Source organism: Octodon degus, unplaced genomic scaffold, assembly GCF_000260255.1.
Source record: "Octodon degus isolate 3935 unplaced genomic scaffold, OctDeg1.0 scaffold00031, whole genome shotgun sequence".
Taxonomy (NCBI): domain Eukaryota; kingdom Metazoa; phylum Chordata; class Mammalia; order Rodentia; family Octodontidae; genus Octodon; species Octodon degus.
The window spans coordinates 17,173,036-17,194,655 of NW_004524607.1; the positions used below are offsets into that span (position 1 = coordinate 17,173,036).

Sequence of the window (21,620 nt, forward strand, 5' to 3'; positions counted from 1 at the left end):
GATTTTATGAAAATAATTCAAGGTGGAGAATGGTTTATTTAAAATGTTAAGATTTCTGACATATTAACCATATATATTCCCATTAGTGGATTGGGACAGATTGGACATAAATCAAATTTCCTGAACTTCTATCTGTATTACATTATTGTCAGATTTTGGGTACTCACAACAACGTTTCCTAAGCATTAAATATTTTCCTTGGGGGGAAAAAAAATCAAAGAAAAACACATCAATAGATTACTGAAGTACAATCTAGTATAATTCAGCCATTCCATGTTTTAGTCTATGATATGAAGGAAAAGAACAGCTTCAGTATCAAAAGGATTATTTACTAAAACTCAGCGGGAAATATACTTCTAACTGGCAAAACGATTAAGCCTTGCCAAGATGCCCGCTTTTCTGTTATTTTTCAACATTTCTTCAGAGGCACTAGTGGATATAAACACAAACTGGAAAAGTATCAATTAAAAATGATAATAACTAAGGTTTACATGCCAGCTATTGTTGACTGCCATATGTATATTAACTCCTTTCATCTCTTCACAGATTTAAGAGGTAGGTGCTGCACCTTTCCTTTCTGTCACAGTTGGGGACAGAGGCAATATCCTGACTGTCACACAGGTCACACATCTGGGATTTGGCAGAGCTGGGTGCAGGCGCAGACCCTTTGGCTCCAGAGTCCAAACAGTTAGCCACCAACTTGCACTAAAATAGAGCAGAAAGGAATGTCCACTTTCTTTATTGTGATGTGAGAAAAAACAAACTAGATTTTTTCAGAAATTAGAATAAAATTAGTTCTGGGGATAATAAGCGCTACCCTGGCAAGCACAAGGACCTGAGTTCAGTCCCCGGTTCCACAAAAAAATAAATAAATAAATAAAATAAAAGTTATGGCTTGTTATAAGATAAGTGTGCAAAAGTTAGCCGTGCTGGGCACATTGGCGGTTTATAATCACAGCTACTTGGGAGGCTGAGACAAAAGGATCACAAGTTTGAGGCCAGCCTGAGCAACTCAATTCTGTGAAACTGCCTCAAAGTAAAATTTTAAAAGGGCTGAGAATGTAACTCAGTAATAGAATAATCTCCAGTACCACCAGAAAAGAAAGAGTTTTTCTCTGTAGTAGGTGCAAGTACATAAAAACAAAAGTGAAAGTAGGGGGCTGGGGAGATGGCTCAGTAGAATAAGCACTTGTCTGGCAAGTACAAGGGCCTGAGTTCAATCCCTGGTTCCACCAAAAAAAAAAAAAAAAGTGAAAGTATTCCATTCTCAATAATGCCAGAATTGGGGCCGGGGAGATGGCTCAGTGGAATAAGCGCTTCCGTGGCAAGCGCAAGGGCCTGAGTTCAATCCCTGGTTCTGCCAAAAAAAAAAAAAAGCCAGAATTATAAATTATTCGGGAGTAAATTATATGCAGAAGACAGGTCTATTTTAAAGAAAATTGAAATCTAATTGAATGATATAAAATAACATATAGACAAATGGAAAGATGTACCATGATTTATGGTAGGAAGAAAACAAACAAAAAATTCTGGTTTGACTTCTAAGAAAGGTTTTCTAAGGAAAAAATGGGAGCACTATGTTACCCTATGTGTAAAAATGAAACTAAAATAATGAATGTGTTACTGATGGAATTGAGGAAGGCTACATATATATTCCACAGGGATGCGTGAGACCTTCACAATTAAGATTTAAAAAACCCAGGGGCTGGGGAAATAGCTCAGCAATCTAAGCGCCTGCCTGGCAAGCGCAAAGACCCGGCTTCACTCCCTGGTACTGCATGCGGTGCTGGCCACCGAAACTGGATGAGGTGGTGCACGCCTGTGATCCCAGCATTGGGGAGGCTGAGACAGGAGGATCAGCATGAGTCCGAGATGCATAGCGAGACCCTGTACCAAATAAATAAAAGATTAAGACAGGAGACCCACAAGTTGTGAAATCAAAGGTAGATATGATTGACTACATAACAGTGGAAACACTTTGCATAGTAACGTACAAAAGAAAAACCCAGTAGACAATAGAGTTGGGAAGACCCATCTGCAATGCAGATAGCTGCTAATGGGCTGATACCACTGGGACTATGCAGAGGAGCAGCCACATTTGTTGCTGGTGGGAATAAAAGGGAAAGATTGTTCCCTGTATTGCTGATAAAGTACCACAATTTTTTTTAATTGGGCAATAAAACACATGTTCCCTTTAATCCTACACCTAGGCTGAGTTCTGTAGCAAACGTAAGCAGTAGAACTTAAGGGTATGCATTGGAAATAACTATTGCAGCATTATTTAAAGGGATTGCAAAAAGAAAACAGTAAATGTTCAAGGGGGAACTAGAGTCACAAGTACATCTACGCTATGGCTGGTGTAGAGAGTGACTTAGAACTGCTTGTGGCTTCTGTGTTGTGATATAAAGAGCCACAGATGCAGAGAAGTAGGCACACTGTGCATTTTGGAAGGCAAATGTTCTTGAACACCCTTATTTGTATGCATGTGCCCTCCATGAGAAGAAATACAGAAAGGTTGTATTTTTTTAGTACATAGAAACTGGAAGAGTGGAAAGGAAGGAGGAACATATTTTTTAAAGGTTTACTATTTTAGGAAGACTTGAAAAGGTCCCAATGTAGCTGTCACACAATTAATGAAGAGTGTGTGTGTGTGTGTGTGTGTGTGTGTTTGTGTGTGTACACTCACACATGAAAGTCGGGAAGGACAGGGCTCTGGCTATGGGGCAGGGAGGGGACTGTTAACTTAGGCAGGAGAAGTGTACTGCAGACCCAGTGTGTCCAACACCGAAGGAAACCTAATGCGAGCGCTGCTGGCAGCAGGTAACCATTTGGGGGTTGTAACCTTCAGTTTACAACCATGAGCAGCAGGGAGGTGTGCTGGCAAACATCTCTAATCCGAGTCCTGGGGACACTGAGGCAGGATGATTATGAGGGAGAGCTCAGTCTGGTCTACATAGGGAGCCTAAGGCCAGCCTAGACTACTTAGAGAAACACTGTCTCAGAACTAAGAAAAAAAGTATGTTGTTGTAAACTACTAAATTCTCCAGGGGAAAATTACTGTCCTGGATTCTGTAGAAAAGTGCTGGCTGCCTTTTTAACCAGCGCTGTGGCCACTAATTAAAACATGCACCCATAAAACATGCTGGCCTTCTTTGATCCTGATCTGATGTGGCCTTCTCATCCAGACTTGAGTGTTGGGAGAAGTTTGTCTGATTGGCAGTTCCTTTGGTGAGAGGAATAGCATTTTGCCCAGTCTCCCACCCATTGCAGACCAGTCTGGTTCTGGGCCACATCCTAGGTGCATTCTTTGCTCCCACCCAAGCCTGCTGCATTTTGTTTGAACAGCCTTATGTGATTCAGATGCGCCCCCAAAGTGAAAATCACTATGGCAGTGAGTAAAGCACCTCGTCCTGGAAGGGAGATTATCTGGCGGCTCACCTCAGCTCCGTTTGGTTCTAGATACCATCTAGGCCAGGAACCTGTGGCATGTGTGCCACAGCAAGCTGTATGTATCATTGAAAGCTCTAAAAGATTTGCCATTGCTGGCCTAGACGATATTGGAGGACCCTTACATTAGGTCAGCGCCTCCCTCAAGTTCAGCCTCCTTCAGCCACACACTGTCAGGCTCCATCTCTGGGCCAGGTGTGAAAAGTGACCCTGGGCAGAAAAAGGGATCATGGTGCTCACTTCCAGTATTGCTCTTCTTTGGGGCCTGAACCTTGGGCAGGTGTCCAGGACCTGGAAGCTGCTGCCTTACAGTCAGTGTGAGTTAAAAACAGGTGATCGCTGGATGTGGAGGCGTATACCTGAAATCCCAGTACTCAGGAGGCTGAGGCAGAAGAATTGCCTTGAGTTTGAGGCCAGTTGGGCCACAAGGTGAATTCAAGGCCAGCCTGAACTGCATAGTTACATAGTGAGACCCTGTCTTTAAAAAAAATAAAAATAAAATGACAATGCTTCCACTTGAAGTTTCTGGGAACCTTTTAACCTGCAACCTCCTGCTTCCTATGTCCAACTCCCTCCTGCAGCCCTAAGTGGCCAGCCAAAGTGGCCAGCCTGTGCCCACTGGGGTTGGGCAACTTTGTCACTAGACCTGCTTTTCAGCTTGGAGAATATGCTGGCTGTGTGTTTGTTTCTTGAGCAGGACAGGGAACAGCCCTTGACGTCAAGTCACCTGGGTGGTGGCGCCTTGTGTTTTCCTATTCTTTAGCTTTGTACATTACTGGGCTTCTGAGTGTATTTAGTGTTGCCTGTTTTGAGCTGAGTTATAATTTCCTTAAGTCTGGGTAGCACTTTACTGTTTCAAAGCATCCCATGTCGTTTTAATTTACATGTGACAACCTGCAAGTTAGCTGTCTCTCCCCACACCCCTGTTGTCCTTTTGAGAAAACCAAGGCTCTCTGATGCGCACGACTTGTGCTCAGCATCATACAGCCCTGGCCACAAACAGCTCCAGGCCTCCTGCTGTCCAGTGCTTTTCCCGCTATGCTGGAGTGGAGGTGGGGAAGGGGTTTGTAAGTCTTCCAGTTGGGCCACTATTTTTCTTTAATACCTATGAGTTCCAGATACTAAGTAGTATTCCTCCTTGATCCAAGAATGTCAGGTGAATTGCATTCAGGTTTTATGTCAGAGAGAGCCAAGGCCTCCTGTTTGTCCTCTCTCCCTACCCTGTCTGTCTCTCTCAGTCAGTCTCTAGCTCTCTCTGTCTCTACAGTACTGAGCTACATTCCCAATCTTTTTTATTTCTTTTGAGACAGGATCTTCTTACACTGTGTTCACACTTGAGATTTTCTTCTGGCTTAGCTTCAAGAGTGCTGGGGCTGCAGGCTCCGCCATACCTAGCTTCGTTTTTTAGTTAGCCTTCACATTTGCTGTGTCAGAAACCTATACTGTGTGGTGGTGCACACCTGTAATCCCAGCACTGGAGAGGCTGAGACAGGAGGAAAAACCTACAAGTTCAAGCATGTAGTGAGATCCTATACCAAATAAATAATTTTTTTTTTTGTGTGTGTGTGTCTCCACCTTTTTTTTTTTAATAAAATACTTTTTTTTAATTCCAAAAAAAAGAAAAAAAAAAAAAAAAAAGAAACCTGTACCGGACATTTGTCAGGAGACAGAAGGAGGGGACAAGCAGTTGCCCAGGCCCTGAATGGCCTGAGCTCTCCCCTAGCCCCCAGCTGAAGGGAATATATATGCCCCTGTCAGAATGCTGGCATCCAGCATTTAGTTCCAGTCTTAGGAGGGAGATGCTGAAAGGGTTTAGTAGGATCTATTGATAGAGCCTTATTCCAGAGGTGCTTGTTAATGTTCTCAGGATCCAGGCCTCTGGTGTCAGAGCCCACAGTGTCTCCTGTTGCAGTTGGTGCCAGGCATGAAGCAAGCTTTCTTTTGGCTTTTCATTTTCTTGCCCTTGAATGGGATGTCATTCCTTTATTCTTCCTTTCCTTTCTTTCATTAAAAAGGGGGGGGGCAAATTTAATTCTTTACATTGGAAGATTCTGTATTATTAGTGAGATTACACTCAGGGAGGTCCCAGGGTTTTCCCCCACATACCTGCTCAGGCATGAAGGCTGCTAGATGGAGCACCATGAAAATTGTTGCTGGTAAACAGAGAATGTAGAAAGCTGTGGAACCTAACTAACTTGAAATTCAAAGCAGCAAGTTTATGCGGCCCAACCACATGTGTGGCGCTATGCCACAGCCACTGGTGCTGGCCTTGGTGGTCATCCATGGCAGAAGTGCGATGGGACCTACTTTGCTGGCATTGTGACCCTACAACTTCAAGCCTCTGTGCCTTGGATTCCTTATTTGTTAATGGGGAAAATAATAGTGCCCACCTCGAGGATTGTCATGAAAATCCCATGCTTCCAGGAATTGTACCATGCTCAGAGAAATGGCCATATGTAAAGGAAGTGCTTCCATAAATATCAGCCACTGTCACACAATTGGATCACTGAGTCACTGAGTTCAGTCCCTGAATAATTATTTCAGTGTTAGCTGTTGCTGTCATCTGCGTTTTGAATACATTTCAGATGTGAGCTTTGGAAATGAGAATTTGTGAAAATGAGAATGTAATAGCTTCGTTTGGGGGATCTTTTATAGCGCTATAAAGATTTTGAATTTTTATGAACTATAAAAGTTCAAATTTTGATTAATTGATGTTTAAAATGATACACTAGGTATCCTTTAATTTGGTGATTTTGTCTTGACAGATATGCTCTTTACTTCCTGTGTAGCAGTTTAGAATTGGAAAAAATAAATGATTTGGAAAGAGCCTGATTATAATAGCCTGCCTATCAATGAAAAATGAGAGAGAAATGAGACATTTTTGCCAACGTAGATTACTTTGGGTTGCCCAAAGTGTAACTTTATTAATCTTATAACAAATAGACTATTGCTGGACTCATATTATAAAAGTTATTAAACGAGATGTCAGATTAGCTATTTTTAAACTTCTTTTCTCAGTCATTTCTTAAAATATGTGAAAATAAGCCAGAAAATCTGGTTTTAGTGCAGAATGTGATGCAGATGAGTATTTAGCCTTAACATATAATGTAATTTGCCAAAAATGTGATCATTTTCATTAATTGGGAATATGCTACCTAATCTTTTTTTTCTATGAAAATTTAAAACATAAATTGGGCCAAGCTGAGTGTGACTCCAGTACTCAGGAGGCTGAGACAGAAGGATTGCCATGAGTTCCAGGGTAGCCTGAACTACATAGTGAGATCCTATCTCAAAAATAAATAAGAATTGGTAAGCAGAGAGCTCTCCGGCTTCTAGAGAAGGCTCTTGTCAGAAGCAGTTATTGACTCGGTTTTTGTGTTTTTGCTCTTTGTTTGCAGTGACTTAGCGCTGCGGAATTGTTTTCTTACCTCTGACTTAAATGTGAAAGTGGGAGATTATGGAATCGGATTCAGCAGGTACAAGGTAAGATAAAGGTTTGAACACTGTCTCCTTAATGGGATTTAATTTCAGTCCTGAGGTTACAGCACAACTTCATTTTGGGGGTAAGGTATAAGGTTGCGGTCATGGGGCCTCTCTGGAGCAGGAGTTGCTCCTTCATCTTAATAGCACTATTGGCTTCTTGTTCATGGTTTGTCTGACAAATCAGTGGCTCTGTGCCCTGAGGCCTTGTGACAACTTTCCAAATGCTTTGTTTAAAAGACTTTGCTGGGCGTGGTGGCTTATGCCTATAACTCCAGACTTGGGTGGCTGAGGCAGGAGAATCACTGAGTTCAAGGCCAGCTTAAACTACGTATCAAAATCCTGATTCAGCAAACAAATGGATTTGTACTGAGTGTAATTGATGTAGTCTAGTTCTACATAAAACATTTCAAAATTAACATGTCATATAGAATTTCTTTATTCTTTATTCATATAGAATTTCAGTAAAATTGTGGCTCAAATTCACTAAGCTTGCCAGGGAGATGGCTCAATGGAATAAGCGCTTCCCTGGCAAGTGCAAGGGCCTGAGTTCAGTCCCCAGTTCCGGAAAAAAAAAAAAATTCAGTAAGCTTGGGGTTTAGGTTTTTAATTGTCATAAATATACCCCCTAAGAAAAAGAGCACATAAGTAGATAAAATTTCGCGTGTGTGTGTTTTTTCCAACTGAATGAGGGAACACAGCATGAAATTGTGTAGCTCCATGCTATCAGGAACCTCACAAAGCAAACCTGACCTTTATTTTCTAAGCAGCAAAATACAGATAATATCTGTTGAATGTTTTAGGGGGTCAAGGAATGTTTTCAAAACATGATATGCAAGTGTAAGTTGATTATTTGTCTGCGTGGCAGCTCTAGTGACTTGAGCGCCTGCTGTCTGCCAATCACTGTGAGATAGCCACCAGGATTATCATTTACTTGTCACTGAGGCAGGTGGGCTTCTGTGGTCCTCGTGGTACAGATAAGGAGGAAGGCCTCCCACCTCTGTAGCCTGCCTAGGGCTCACTCCCTAGTAGCTGAGGGAATGAAGAGTGACTCAGTCTCTATTTAGGGCTGGGGCTTAAACCTCACACTGAGCTGCATCCCCAGGCTCCGCTCCTCCTTTCCTCTCTCTCTCTCTTTCTCTCTTTCTCTTCTCTCTCTTCTCTCTTCTCTCTTCTCTCTCCTCTCTCCTCTCTTCTCTCTTTTTTTTTTTTTTATTTGAGACAGGGTCTCAGTAAATCACCAAGTTACCCAGGCTAGTTCTAACTTGTGATCCTCCTGCCTCAGTCTCCGGAGTGGTGGGATTACAGGTGTGGATCCACATACCCCGCCTGAGCTCTTCTTGCACATCAGTGGCCCGCCCCCTCCCCGCCCCCTAGTTAGAACTAGCCTGGGCCAGGCCCTGGTGCCAAGGGCCTGGCAGGGCTGGAAGGTGATTTGCTGAGCCCATGTGGCTGCACGCAGCGTACCTTCCACTTCCAGGAAGGGTGACTGAGTTCATGGCTCAGAAGCTAGCTCACCACACCCAGGAGGCTTCAGAGAAATGCCTCACTCCCTTCCAGCCAGAAAGGCTCTCTTCATCACGACTTTATTTTCTTGATGTGTTTTAAGGTTGGATGTGTTGGTGTTTTCTTAGAAAGACCTGGAGTTAAGTCACTGAGCTCACAAAAAATATAATTCTACTCAACACTGTATGTGCTTTCTGACAACACAGGAAGATTATATCGAGACAGATGATAAAAAAATCTTCCCTCTGCGATGGACTGCACCAGAATTAGTAACCAGCTTCCAAGACAGACTACTGACTGCAGAGCAAACTAAGTATAGTAATATCTGGTATGTATCTGTTTCCTGCTTTACTAAGCCTTTCTCTAGCAAGGGCTGATGTTCTCTTTGAATAAGAATGTAACTGTACGATGTGGGAAGAAGAGTGGGGATGGTGTGAAAAGGCTGTTTAGCAACATTGTGGCTCTGATCACAGTTGCCACAATGCGATGAGCTCTGAACTTTTGCCCATTTTCCTCCCTAAAAACAGAAACCACATCTTATTTTACATTCTGTACCTACCACGGAGCCTAGCATACAATAGGTATTTCATAAATATTTGTTCAAGTTAATGAAAAAAAAAGGGGAATTCGGACTGTTACATGATACAGTGATTCATAGGGCTCAGTTTAGTGAGCGCTAAAAACAGTGTCCAAATTGCTAACAATTTTTGTCAGTTTTCTTAATTGATTGCAACATATTTTTTGGTGCTATTTTCCTTCTTTGTCACTTTTTCTTTCTCCTCTTATTTTCTTTTGGTTTGATTTTCCTTTAACTTTTTCCTTTTAGCCTAGAGGAGTACCCTCGAAGCTACAGCATGATTTACATTATTACTTTAACACTTGCTTTCTTAACCCTCAGGGTGCTTCACTTCTCTTTACTTGTATACCATGTGTGCAGATACCCACATAATTAATGCTACTTTAACTTCTTTTACCCCCTAGATTTTTTTTATTATTTATTTATTTATTTTTAATTTTTATTTATTTATTTATTTATTTTTGCGGAACTGGGGATTGAACTCAGGCCCTTGCGCTTGCCAGGGAAGCACTTATTCCACTGAGCCATCTCCCCGACCCCTAAATTTGTTTTTAAACAAATCAGTGTGCATTTAGTTTTATCCATGTAATAAACCTCTTTGCTCTTTTGTTACTGTTTAATCTCAGACCTGCCTTTTAGGATTCTTTTTTTTCTTTGTGCGGAACCGGGGATTGAACTCAGGCCCTTGCGCTTGCTAGGGAAGCACTTATTCCACTGAGCCATCTCCCCAGTCCCATGGATTATTCTTCTGTTGCTTGAAATAAGGGTCTTTCATTGAGGTCCAGTCATAAAAGACTGTTCCATTTTTTTGTAGGTCTGAACATAGCTTTATTTTGTCCTCATTCTTGAAATGTATTTTTACTTGATGACAGTTATTTTCTCTGGGCATATTGAAGAGATATTCTACTGGCTTCTGGCTTCCATTGTTGCTTTTGAGAAGTCAGCTGTAAGTCTGCCTAAGTTCTCTGAAGGTAATACGACTCTCTCTCTGGCTGCTTTTCACATCTTCTCTGTGTCTTTTTTTCCCCTGTACTGTGACCATGGTATGTGTATGGGTTGACAGTTTTTGCTCAGGATTTATTTCTGTTTCTAAGATAGATTGGTGGTATTTATTAGTTCTGAAAAATAGGCCTTTATCCTTTAAATATTGCCTCTGCCCCATTTTCTCCTTTTTTAGAAGTGAAATTAGATATGAATTATGGCTTGTTGTTCTAATTTCTGTCTCTTAATCTCTTTTACATAATTTGTCTTTTTAACTGTATGCCACATTCTAAGTAATTTTTCAGGCCTATGTTCCAATGACTAATTGTTTCTCTACAGTTCTTTTTTGGCTGTATCTCTTCTGTTAAATCTCTATTAATGTTCAATGGCAAGTATTTTTGTTTTTGCATTTGTACTTGATCTTAGCCAAAAAGCCTTTTTTTTTTTGGAGGGGGGGGCACTTACAAAATTTTTCATAGTGTTTTTAAGATAGTTAGATTAATTAATAATAATTACCATAAAGCTTTGGTCCTCCTGGGTCTTGGTGATGTCTTTTTGCTCTGGGACTTCTCCATGGTGAGAATCCTTGGAGATCTAGAATGAGGCACCTTCCTCCAGGGAAGACCTGTACTTGCTTCTGCTAGGTACCTGAGTGTCCTGCTTTGTACAGGCGACAGCGCTAGGCCAGCTTTACATGGTCAGTGTTAGAGTTGTGGGCCCGCAGGTGATGTGAGTTTGGGCTGCACATCCAAGGACTGGCTCTGCGGTCACTTCTTCACACACACACCCTTATACGTGCATCTTTACTCTCACTCCTTGTCCATCTCTTCCTCCCCCAGTGCTATGGCAGCTTTGCCTTTTAAGGAGGTGAAGTGGTGTCTCTGTGACTGGCAGGCCCAGTCTTGATTCATGACTGTCACCATCCCCTCCCCTGCAAAGAAAAAGAAACCTTGTGAAGTGCTTCAGTAGAGGTAGTTTAATTTTCTCCTTAGCATTCTGAGTTCTACATGGTATCCCGGTTATTCCTTTGGGCTCACCAGTGTTCCTTTCATCCTCATCCCCTACTCTAACCCTCAGTATTGGGGATTGAACCCAGGGCCTTCACACTAGCTGTATCCCTACATTTTTTTTTTTTTCTTTTTTGATGGTCTTACTAAGTTGCCCAGACTGATCCCAAGTTTGGGATCTCCCTGCCTCAGCCTCCCAGAGTGCTAGGATTATAAACATGCACCAATACACCTGGCTCCTTTCATCTTACGTTTCGTCCCAAGTTCTCACTGTACTTCAGGGATGATGAACCTGAAAATGTAGCCTGTGTTCTCTGAGACTGAGCAGTGCTTAGTCCTGACTGTTGGAGCAGTCCCTGGTGTCACTGCTAGGTGCTTCCAAATGCAGAAGCTCCACTGCTCATGCTAGGGTGACTAAAAGGACCACGCACAGGGAGCCTGGGGAGAGAGGGAAAAGACCTGTGGGACATTTTTCTTCCCAAAGAAATAAGACTGGGTGATCCTAAGGAGCCAGAAGCCTGTGCTTCAAGTCCTCTAAAGAATCCTGGCTTGGAGAGGGCCTTATTGGGAGAACAGAAGGAAGGTGAGTTGGGGTGGAGCAAGTGAGGCAGGTAGGCAGGTTTGCCCAAGGCCACACCAGGCTTAGTGGCAGTGCAACTCGTTTTGCTACTCACCATATAATATCTCTTTGGTTTTTATTGTTTATGAATTTCTTATTTTCCTCAGTTAAATTGTAAACTCTTTAAAGTCATTGAGGGGGCTGGGGAGATGGCTCAGTAGAATAAGTACTTGCCTGAAAAGTACAAGGGCCTGAGTTCAATTCCTGGTTCTGCAAAAATAAATAAAAATAAAAGTAAAGTTATCGATGATGTCTTTGGTGCAAAAAAAGGGTGTGCCCTTAGAATTCTATGTCTGGAAGAAAGGCACTTCTTACTTTGGGATTGGAGTGGGGAGGCTTAGCTTCTTTTATTTCCTTTGACAGAAATGATCTCTCAACCTAGATACTGAATATGCTAAAAATTTTTAGTCATTTTATAAAAATAAGAAAATTTAAAGTTGTGTTTTGTGACGCCAGATATTGAGCCAGTAAGAGTTTGCTGCTCAGCTGTGATCAGAGTTGCATAAACCACTGATGGCCAAACCATTGGTGAGCTTTCACACCAGTTTCCCCAGCCACGCCTGATCTGCTCTCCCAGGGTCCTTGGGGGTGGATCACACTAAGTGCCATCGCGTGCATTTCAGGCTTCATAGATGACAAGTGATGCTATGTTTAGGAAACGTTTCAGTAGGAAAGTCTCAGTGAGACAGTACATGGTGAGAAGGCAATGCAGAGAGCCCTGGGAGGAAAGGAAAAGTGCTCCCAGCAGCTGGGGCTGTTTCCAGGGGGACAGCACTGGGTATGAGAGCAAGAAGGGGTCTCTCACTGCAGTGACACTGCCTGAAGCTTCTTCTGGAACCAGATAGCAGCCAGGAACCTAGGGTACCAAGGAATGGCCAGAACAAGAGATGCGGGGATCTAATGGGAGAGAAATTTTGTTCATGTCAGGATTTCCTTAAAATACTTTATGGTGTTTTACAACTGGTATGAATGGGATTTTTTTTTTTTTTTCAATCTCAGAATTCAGAGTATTAATCTTGTCTCCAGTCTTTTTGCTGAGGACTGAAGACATGCCAATGTCTTTCAATTAGTTTCTTGAGCCTTTAAACTGACAAGCATAGCCTCATCATGTTTGTTACCTCTATTGCATATTTTTATGGGTTGGTCAAAACTTCTGTTATGCTATTTGTAGTAACGTGAGAACACATTCTTGTCCTCATTTTCATGGAGCCCCCCACCCCTCCTTTGGCTGTTGACTGTGATGTTAGTTACTGGTTTAAGAGTTATTGTGTAAATAATCTTATTATTAGTAGCCTTTTCAATATACACCTTGTCCTTGAAATTCCTGACTTACACAAATAAAAAATGTGTATGTTAAAATTTGACATCTATAAGGTAGAAATAATCATTTTCTGTTTCCATAGGTCTCTGGGTGTGACTCTTTGGGAACTTTTTAATAATGCTGCTCAGCCCTACTCGAACCTGTCTGACCTGGACGTCCTTAATCAGGTCATCAGGGAGCGAGACATCAAGCTCCCAAAGCCCCAGTTGGAGCAACCCTATTCCGATAGATGGTCAGTACCTTCTTGTTCTGCTTAGAAGGAAGTAATGTTTCCTTGTGTTCATTCATATGTTTCCTATTTATTTAGTAAATACAGGAGAATAAACCCAGGACCTTTTTACTGAGCTACATTTTCAGCCCTGTTTTGATGTTTTTTTTTTTGAAAAGGACATACTCAGTTGTCTAGCTCAGCTTCCACCTTCAGTCCTCCTGCCTCAGCTTCCCAGAGTGCTGGGATTATAGATGTGACCATCATGCCCAGTTTTTTTTTCCTATTTTTAAACAGAAGGCATGAATAGCAACCATTTTTACACTATTTGTGACTGATTTAAAAATTAATATCTATTTAAATTTAATATTATTTTCAAAAATGTTTACAATAAGCAGGACTTTGTATAGTATGTGAAATAAAGAAAAAAATTGATAATTAGAAGAGCCAGTAGTAAGGGTATGGGAGTTTTCTGTTGTGGAATTGTTTTAAAATAAGATTATTTATATGAGCAATGACTCATGTGTGAGAACTTAGATAGCATAAAAATGATAGTGTTCAAACTGGCAGTGGGAACTAATTTGCATAGTGTATATTGACACTTGCAAGACAAATTTACTTTTTATATAAGTCTTTGGACTATTTCTTGCTATATCCCAGTTAAGATCAGCTTCGCCTCCCTTGCAGCCACTGCCTGTACTCCCTCTGCCCAGCGGGCAGCACTCTGTTTTCAGATGCTGCTCAGCTCGCCAGGTGGCTTGGGTTGTCTCACCCAACTCAACATACATGATCTCTAAATGCAGTGCTGTGACATTGTCTTTGTCTTCGCTTCTGCTTATGGGTACAGTTTAAGATTTTGGACATAATGATCCAGCCTTGCAGAGACTATCTTGGTAACTGTTCTCATTGCTAAGACAAAATACTTAATATATAAAGCTAAGGGAGGAAAGGTTTATTGTAGCTTACAGTTTGTACAGGTTTCAGGGCATATTCTGCTGACTCCAAGGCAGGGCAGTATGGCAAAGGGGCACTGCAGGAAAGGAACAGTCCATGGTGGAGTAAGCAGGAGGCAGCAGAGCAGCAGACAATAGCAGTAAGCTTCCTTTCCTTTTTTATGCCATCCAGGGCACGGCCTTTTGGGTGGTAGCACCCACACTCAGGGTACTCCTTCCCATGTCCACATCCAGATTCATTCTAAACCGATGTAGTTATCACACCCCCTTACTCCGAGAATGGAGCACCCTAATCCAACGCCACATACCCAAGAGCCAGCCACCTCCAAAAAGCCCCACATGTGCATGTGTGAGGACATCTGAATACAAGCTGTAATAGAGCTCCAGTTCTTCCTTCAGCTGCTACCTGATTGCAGGAAGCCACAAGTCACTGAGACTATTATTAGCTAGTAGAGATCAGATACAAGAACATTTGTCCGTATCAGTTCTCACAAAATAGGAGTAAATTAAAAATTATGAGATAGTTCATGTGTTACAAGAGGTGGGAGACCTGTTTCAGAATTCAGTAGCTGAGCTGAAGTGCATAATCACCAGAAGAACAAGTACACTAGTAAGTGAATTATAGCTAGATACTTAGTTATGTCCTGCAAACAAAAAATGGATGGGCCCCGCTAGGCCTGGTGGCATACACCTGTAATCCCAGTACCCGGGAGGCTGAAGCACTAGGATTACAGTGAGTTTGAGGCCAGCCTAGGCCACATAGGGAGTTCAAGTCCAAGCTGAACTAATTGCCAGATCCTGTCTCAAAAAGAAGATAGCAAAAACAATACATGAATGGCCCACATACCGCAGTTCTATAATGTCTTTTCTTGCACCATAATCTCCCCATGAACTGAACCCCCTTCTGATGGTAGGCAGTGATTGAGGTACAGAAATGTTTGAGGGCATTGGGTTGGCTATCAGGGTCTTTGTAATGTCTTTTCTTATTTTAAAATAATTATTTCGCTAATTGCCTGTCCTGTACACCCAGGTATGAAGTTTTACAGTTCTGTTGGCGGTCGCCAGACAAGCGGCCAGCAGCCGAGGAGGTGCACAGGCTGCTGACTTACCTGCGGATGCAGAGCCAGCGGGACCCAGAAGTCGACTTTGAGCAACAGTGGAATGCTCTCAAGCCAAACACCAACAGCAGAGACACCTCAAGCAACGCTGCATTCCCTATCCTCGACCACTTCACGAGAGATCGCCTTGGTCGAGAGATGGAAGAGGTCCTCACGGTGACTGAAACAAGCCAGGGCTTGAGCTTTGAGTACGTGTGGGAGGCTGCCAAGCATGATCATTTCGATGAGCGCAGCCAGGCTCACCCTGATGAAGCCTTGTCCTACTCCAGCATCTTCTTTCCTGTCAAAGTGTTCGAGAGCTCCCTTTCAGATCCTGGGCCTGGGAAACAAGATGACAGTGGCCAGGAGGTCCCCCTTAGAGCCCCTGGAGTGGTTCCTGTGTTTGATGCTCACAACCTTTCTGTTGGAAGCGATTATTACATCCAATTAGAAGAAAAAAGCGGAAGCAACTTGGAGCTCGATTACCCGCCCGCACTGCTCACAACAGAAATGGATAACTCAGAGAAGGCAGGAGCGGAGGGATCACAGTTCACTACCCTCAGGAACCTTGACTTTGAGGAATCTAGTACAGATGAGGATTTCTTCCAAAGCAGTACAGACCCTAAAGATTCTAGCTTAGCTGAGGACTTACATGTTACCAGTGGCCCTGAGAGCCCTTTCAACAATATATTCAGTGATCTTGAGAAGGCTGAGGATTTGCCCAGCCACCAAAAAGTATTTAACTTAATGGAACTCAATGGAGTTCCAGCTGACTTTACACCAGCCACTTTAGGTTCAAGTTTAGAGGATCCCAGGAAGTCAGGAATAACTTGCCACTCTGACAAAGAAAAGCCCCGTAAGCTCCTTGACCATGAGCCCTTTCATTTATCAGAAAATCTTTTGCCCCAAGATCACTTTGATCCATTGAATGTTCAGGAACTATCAGAAAACTTCTTGTTTCTTCAAGAGAAAAACTTACTAAAAGGCTCACTGTGTAACAAGGAGCTTATAAATGATCTTCACACAGAACTTAAGAATGCTGGTTTTACTGACGCTCTGTTAGAAACATCACGGAGGGACTCTTTAGACAGTGAGCTTAAATTTGCTGAAGATGCACCCTGCTCTCCTTTGTCACAGGAGAACACAGGTGCCAAGGGTGAAGATGCAAGAGTCACACTCAAGAGTGCCACTCAGAGCACCTCGGTACCACCTTCCCCAGAAGGACAGGTACCTTCTACCTCTCTCACAGCAAAAGAAACATCTCCTGGTGGCCCCTCAGATTCACTTTCAAAGCCAGGAGCAAGCAAGTCCACAGGTTTGGACTGCAGCGTCCCTGAGGACTGTCCCTGCCAGGACCCTCATCTAGACTCTGCAACTCCCCCTGTTGAAATTCCCCCCACCAGTGCCAACACCTACAGCGTGGACAGTGGGCCCCCTGACAGGACTCACCCACATGATGAGGCCTTAGGACTAACCAGAAGGGATGCTGCTTTCGCGGCTGGGGTTCTCATCAGTCAGGCCAGTACAGGGGACAGTCTTCCAGAATCCAGATATGACGTACAAAATCAGCCCTTTTCAGAAGACCAGCATGGTGGCAGTTTACAGGAGAAAAACTTAGAAGCAGTAGAGACTTTTATTAATCAGCTCAATTCTAAAGAAGCCACCAAAGACATAGGCTTGGTGTCTGCCCTTTCCTCAGACTCCACCAGCCAGGACAGCCTCCTGGAAGACAGTTTATCCACAGCCATCCCAACCTCTGAGCCGTCTGTGGAGACACCAGACTCCCTGGATTCTGTGGACGTCCACGAAGCTTTACACAGCCCTCAGAAACTCTTGCCCCCTGATAAGCCAGCAGACAGTGGCTATGAAACGGAGAACTTGGAGTCTCCTGAGTGGACTCTGCACCCTGCCCCTGAGGGCACCTCAGATTCAGACCCCACTACTGCTGGAGACCCTGGGTATAGCAATTTGCCCGCCAATCCAGTCATCGTCGTGTCAGATGCAGGCAGTGGCCACCGAGGTGCGGAAGGCACCTCACAGACCTTTGCCCCAGGTTCCCAGAGCTCCTATCGAGACTCTGCATACTTCTCAGACAATGACTCGGAGCCAGATAAAAAGTCCGAGGAGGTCCCAGGAGCCTCTACTTTGGCCTTGGTGTTAATAAAGGGCCAGTCGCTGCCTGAGCCAGTCATCCCAGAGCAAAGCCCAGGTGCCAAAGACAGCTGCCTGGAAGCCCAAAAAAGCCAGCCAGATCAGAGTTACCCATCTGTTCTACAAAATCCTGGCAACCTGCAGTTAGGAGAAATGCTGGAGCCGGCACAGGTTGGTGTTTCCAAACAGATGCATCCTGTGGAAGACGAGGCCAGCAGCCCCCTGAGTTTACTGAATTCAGAGCTGAGCAGTGGTGATGACTTTGAGACACAGGAAGATCATCCCTGCATCCTCACATCGACGGGAACCAACACTAATGAACTCCTTGCCTACACAAGCTCTGCCATGGATAAGTCCTTCTGCAGCCACGCAGAGGGCCCCAAACTGAAGGAGCCGGACATTGAAGGGAAATACCTGGGCAAACTCAGCGTGTCTGGGATGCTTGACCTCTCCGAGGACGGGATGGACGCTGATGAGGAGGATGAGAACAGCGAGGATTCTGACGACGACCTGAGAGCTTTCAACCTGCACAGCCTCAGCTCTGAGTCGGAAGATGACACCGAGCACCCTGTGCCTGTGATCCTCAGCAACGACGAGGACAGCCGGCACCTGCGGAGCCTGCTGAAGCCAGCATCAGCCGCAGCTGAGGCTGTCAGTCAGCTGCCCGAAGACTGGAAGAAGGAAAAGAAGGCAGTCACTTTTTTTGATGATGTCACAGTGTACCTGTTTGACCAGGTAGATATCTGTTACCTGAAGATTATTTGATGTCTGTGCCTGTTGGAAAGTTTAACACTGTTAGGAAGTTGAGTGTGGTCTGATTTTTATGTGGTTTTGAGACAAGATAGTGATGATACAATGTAACCTGGGGTTAACATTTCTAAGATTAGGCAGAAATATAATTCATAGTTCTAACAGTGAATTCATACTAAATTAAGGGCAGAATACCTGAATGGTTTTCTGGACTTCTTTTTTTTTTTTTTTCCTGTACTACAGATTGAACCCAGGGCCTTCACACTGAGCTACATTCCAGTCCTGTTTTTTCAGTCTTTTGTTTTAAAACAGGTTGTAAATTGCCCAGGCTGGGCTGGCATTTGTGGTCTTCCTGCCTCAGCCTGCAGAGTAGCTGGCCTTACAGGCATAGCCACTAAGCCCAGCTGTCTATTTTATCGTCTTCCTTTCTGTTGCACACTGCTTTATGCTCTTTTGTTCTACTGTGGCTTCTTTTTCTTTTTCTTTCTTTCTTTTTTTTTTTTTTTTTTTTCTTTCTTTCTTTTGGTGCTGGTGATCAAACTCAGGACCTTGTGCTTTCCCGGCAGGCGCTTATGCTGCTGAGCTATCTCCCTGGGCCCCTTTTGTTCCACTGTGTCCTGTTCATTTTTGTTCTTATGATGCTTCTCTGAAAAATCCTTAAACCTCCACATTTGAATGTAGCGTGTGTGCTGGGAGGGTGGGGAGAGAGGTGTGGTTAAAGGAAGAAAAGTGGCTTCCTGTGCTCAGCGATCTGAATCTGAGAGGGGCCCAGCAGCAGCTGCCTTGCTCCCAGGTGCTTCTTACCCACACCCGCCTTGGACAAGCCCTGCGCCATGGGCGCTAGCTGCTGGATGAGGGCCATTTCCGCTGGGAGCTGTAGTGAGCCGGGACTGAGGGTGAAATCGCTGGGAAGAACAAATGTTTCTGGGCTCCGTCAGAGTTTCGCTTGCTTGCTTGCTTGCTTGCTTGCTTGCTTGCTTGCTTGCTTGCTTGCTTGCTTGCTTGCTTGCTTCCTTTTTTTGTTAATTGTTTTTGGCACTGCCTGATTTTGATATCAGAGTAATGCTGGCTTCGTAAAATGAATTGGGAAGCATTTCTTTCTCCTATATTTCCTGGGAGAGATGATTTAAACTTACTGAAATCTTGCAGTGATTGCTTTTGGATCCATGGGCTTTTAAAAAATATTTTTAAATTTCATTGATTTCAGCCTTCTCTCTGATATTTCCTCCCTTCTGCTTTATCTCTATAATTTCTTAAGGTAAAAGCTTGGGCTTTGAGACCTTTCTTCTTTTCTAGTATTTGCATTTAATTCTATAAATGCCCTTTAGGTGCTTTCTTAACATCTCACACATCATAATATATTGTATTTTCCTTTTCCTCTAGCTCAAAATAGTTCCTAGTTTTGCTTAAAACTTGCTCTTCAACTCGTGGATTATTCTGAGTCTATTGTTTCTTATGCAGATTTTCTTGTATCTTTACAAGATACAAAGTGTTACTGACTTTTAGTCTGATTTTTTCCGTTATGGTCAGAGAATATATTTTTGTGGTTTCAGTTCTTGGAGATGTGTGAAGGTTTATTTTAGAGCCTGGATATGGGCTGTCTTGATGCATGTCCCATGGGCACACACAAGACTGCACTTTCCTCTGTGGAGGTAGAGTACGTTCTATAAATATCCAGATTACGTTGTTGGCGGTACTGCTCAGTTCCTCAGCATTTTCACTCGTGTTTTTGCCTGCCTGTTGCTGGAAAGGGAGTGCTGAACTCTCCAGTTGTAGGTTTGACTTTTTCTCTCTTCATTTTTTGCTGGATGTGTTTCGTAGCTCTCTGAGACAGAGGACATTTAGGATGATGGTCTTCTTGGTGAATTCACCTTTTTATCATTATATAATGACCTTTATTCTTGTTTCTGTTATACATGTGGCTGGCTGCTCCAGCTTTTCATTAGTATTTGTGTGGCTTTTTTTTTTTTTTATCATCTTTGTCCTTTTAATCTACTTCTATCATTGTATTTCACATATATAGTTGGGAATTTATTTAATTTTTTTAAATTGTGCATATTTGGGGGGTACCAATGGGATGTATTGTTGCATGTATACATTATGTAATGTTTAAATCAGGGTAAACATTTATCTCCTCAAACATGTATCATTTCTTGACGGGGAAATACTTGAGACCATCTTTTCTAGCTTTTAGAAATACATATTATCTGTGGTTGCCCTGCTATGCAATAGACCTTTTACTCCCACCTGAAACTTAGTACTCATTGATAAGCCTTTCCTTCTGTCCACCCACCCACTCAGCAAAGGAGCATGGGGCAGGGTTGCTTATAAAAATGTATTCTGGAAGTCTGTCTTGAGTGGTATATGTAGACCATTTACATTTTGTGAAAAAAAAATAATGGATACATAATATATATAACATATATATAGAATATATGTTATATATATATATTATATATATTTATTTTATTTTATTTTATTTTATTTTATTTTATTTTATTTTATTTTATTTTATTTATTTTTTATACCAGGGATTGAACTCAGGACCTTGCGTTTGCCAGACAGACTCTTGTAACCACTGAGCTATCTCCTAAGCCCTCATGAAAATACTAGTATGTTTGAATTAAGGTGTAACCTTTTCTAGTTCTTCCTCTTTCCTTCCTTTAAGTAATTGACATTTTTGGTATCACATTTTAATTACTGCTTTTAGTGGATAGCTTGGTGTGAGTTTTGGTAGTGCTTGTTCAAGGGATTCCCCACATGCACCGTCTGCTTGGCGTCAGTATTTCCCCACCTCAGGGAAGCGGGAGCCTGGCTACCACACCGCCTCAGGTTCTCCCTCCCTGCTTTTGATAGTGTAACATACATGGAAACCCCTCAGAGGGTATGATGAGTTTTACTTTCAGTCTTCAAGCATATTGTATGAAATTTAAGAGGGAAGAAGTATTTTTTTTATATTTATCCAGATAGTTACTATTTCCATTTTCTTCATTATTGGTGTTCAGGTTTGCATCTGGTGACATTGACCTTCTAACTGAAAAAGTTTGTTGAGCTTTTCTTTTCTCATTTTTAAAAATTTTTCACTCCAAAGCTGTTCTCTTTTTTATCCATGTCACACTTAGTCCTCAAGAATATTTTCTCTAAATATAGAGTTCTGTGTTGACAATTCTTTCAGCAAAGAGATCCTTTCTAGCTGGGGGCGCTGTGTTTGCAAACGCTACTGCAGCTGTCATTCCTGCATGAACACAATGTGGCCATCTTTTCCAGAATTGTGCAACAAGTTAAGTTTATGAATCAAGATGCCACTGTACCTGCCTTCCCTTGGATCCATGTCCAACAACACCCACTCCAGAAAAAAGTGTTGCTTCTTTCTGGCCTTCATAGTTTCTCTTGAGAAATTTGTGATCACTTAGATTGTTCTTGCCCTTTCAGTAGTGTCTGTTCTCTCTAGCTGCCAGCAAGGTGTTGTCCTTTATCTTCAGCTCTTAGTGGTTCAACTGTGATGTACCTGGACTTGGATTTC

General features: G+C 42.7%; 2 protein-coding genes across 5 annotated transcripts in view; one reads left to right on the forward strand and one right to left on the reverse strand.

The window, feature by feature from the left end:
- Positions 1–21,620, forward strand: part of Lmtk2 (lemur tyrosine kinase 2) — a 92,217-nt gene that overhangs the window by 65,962 nt on the left and 4,635 nt on the right. For both annotated transcript variants that reach the window (XM_023713483.1, XM_023713484.1), the window contains exons 8-11: positions 6,846–6,930; positions 8,640–8,761; positions 13,021–13,170; positions 15,130–18,082. In XM_023713483.1, coding sequence (XP_023569251.1) covers positions 6,846–6,930; positions 8,640–8,761; positions 13,021–13,170; positions 15,130–18,082 — 3,310 coding nt within the window. The remainder of the gene's footprint in view (positions 1–6,845; positions 6,931–8,639; positions 8,762–13,020; positions 13,171–15,129; positions 18,083–21,620) is intronic.
- The window catches only part of Tecpr1 (tectonin beta-propeller repeat containing 1), a 52,856-nt gene continuing 43,654 nt past the window's right edge, over positions 12,419–21,620 (reverse strand). For all 3 annotated transcript variants that reach the window (XM_023713486.1, XM_004629706.2, XM_023713485.1), the window contains exon 27: positions 12,419–12,432. The gene's annotated coding sequence lies outside the window, so the exon portion shown is untranslated. The remainder of the gene's footprint in view (positions 12,433–21,620) is intronic.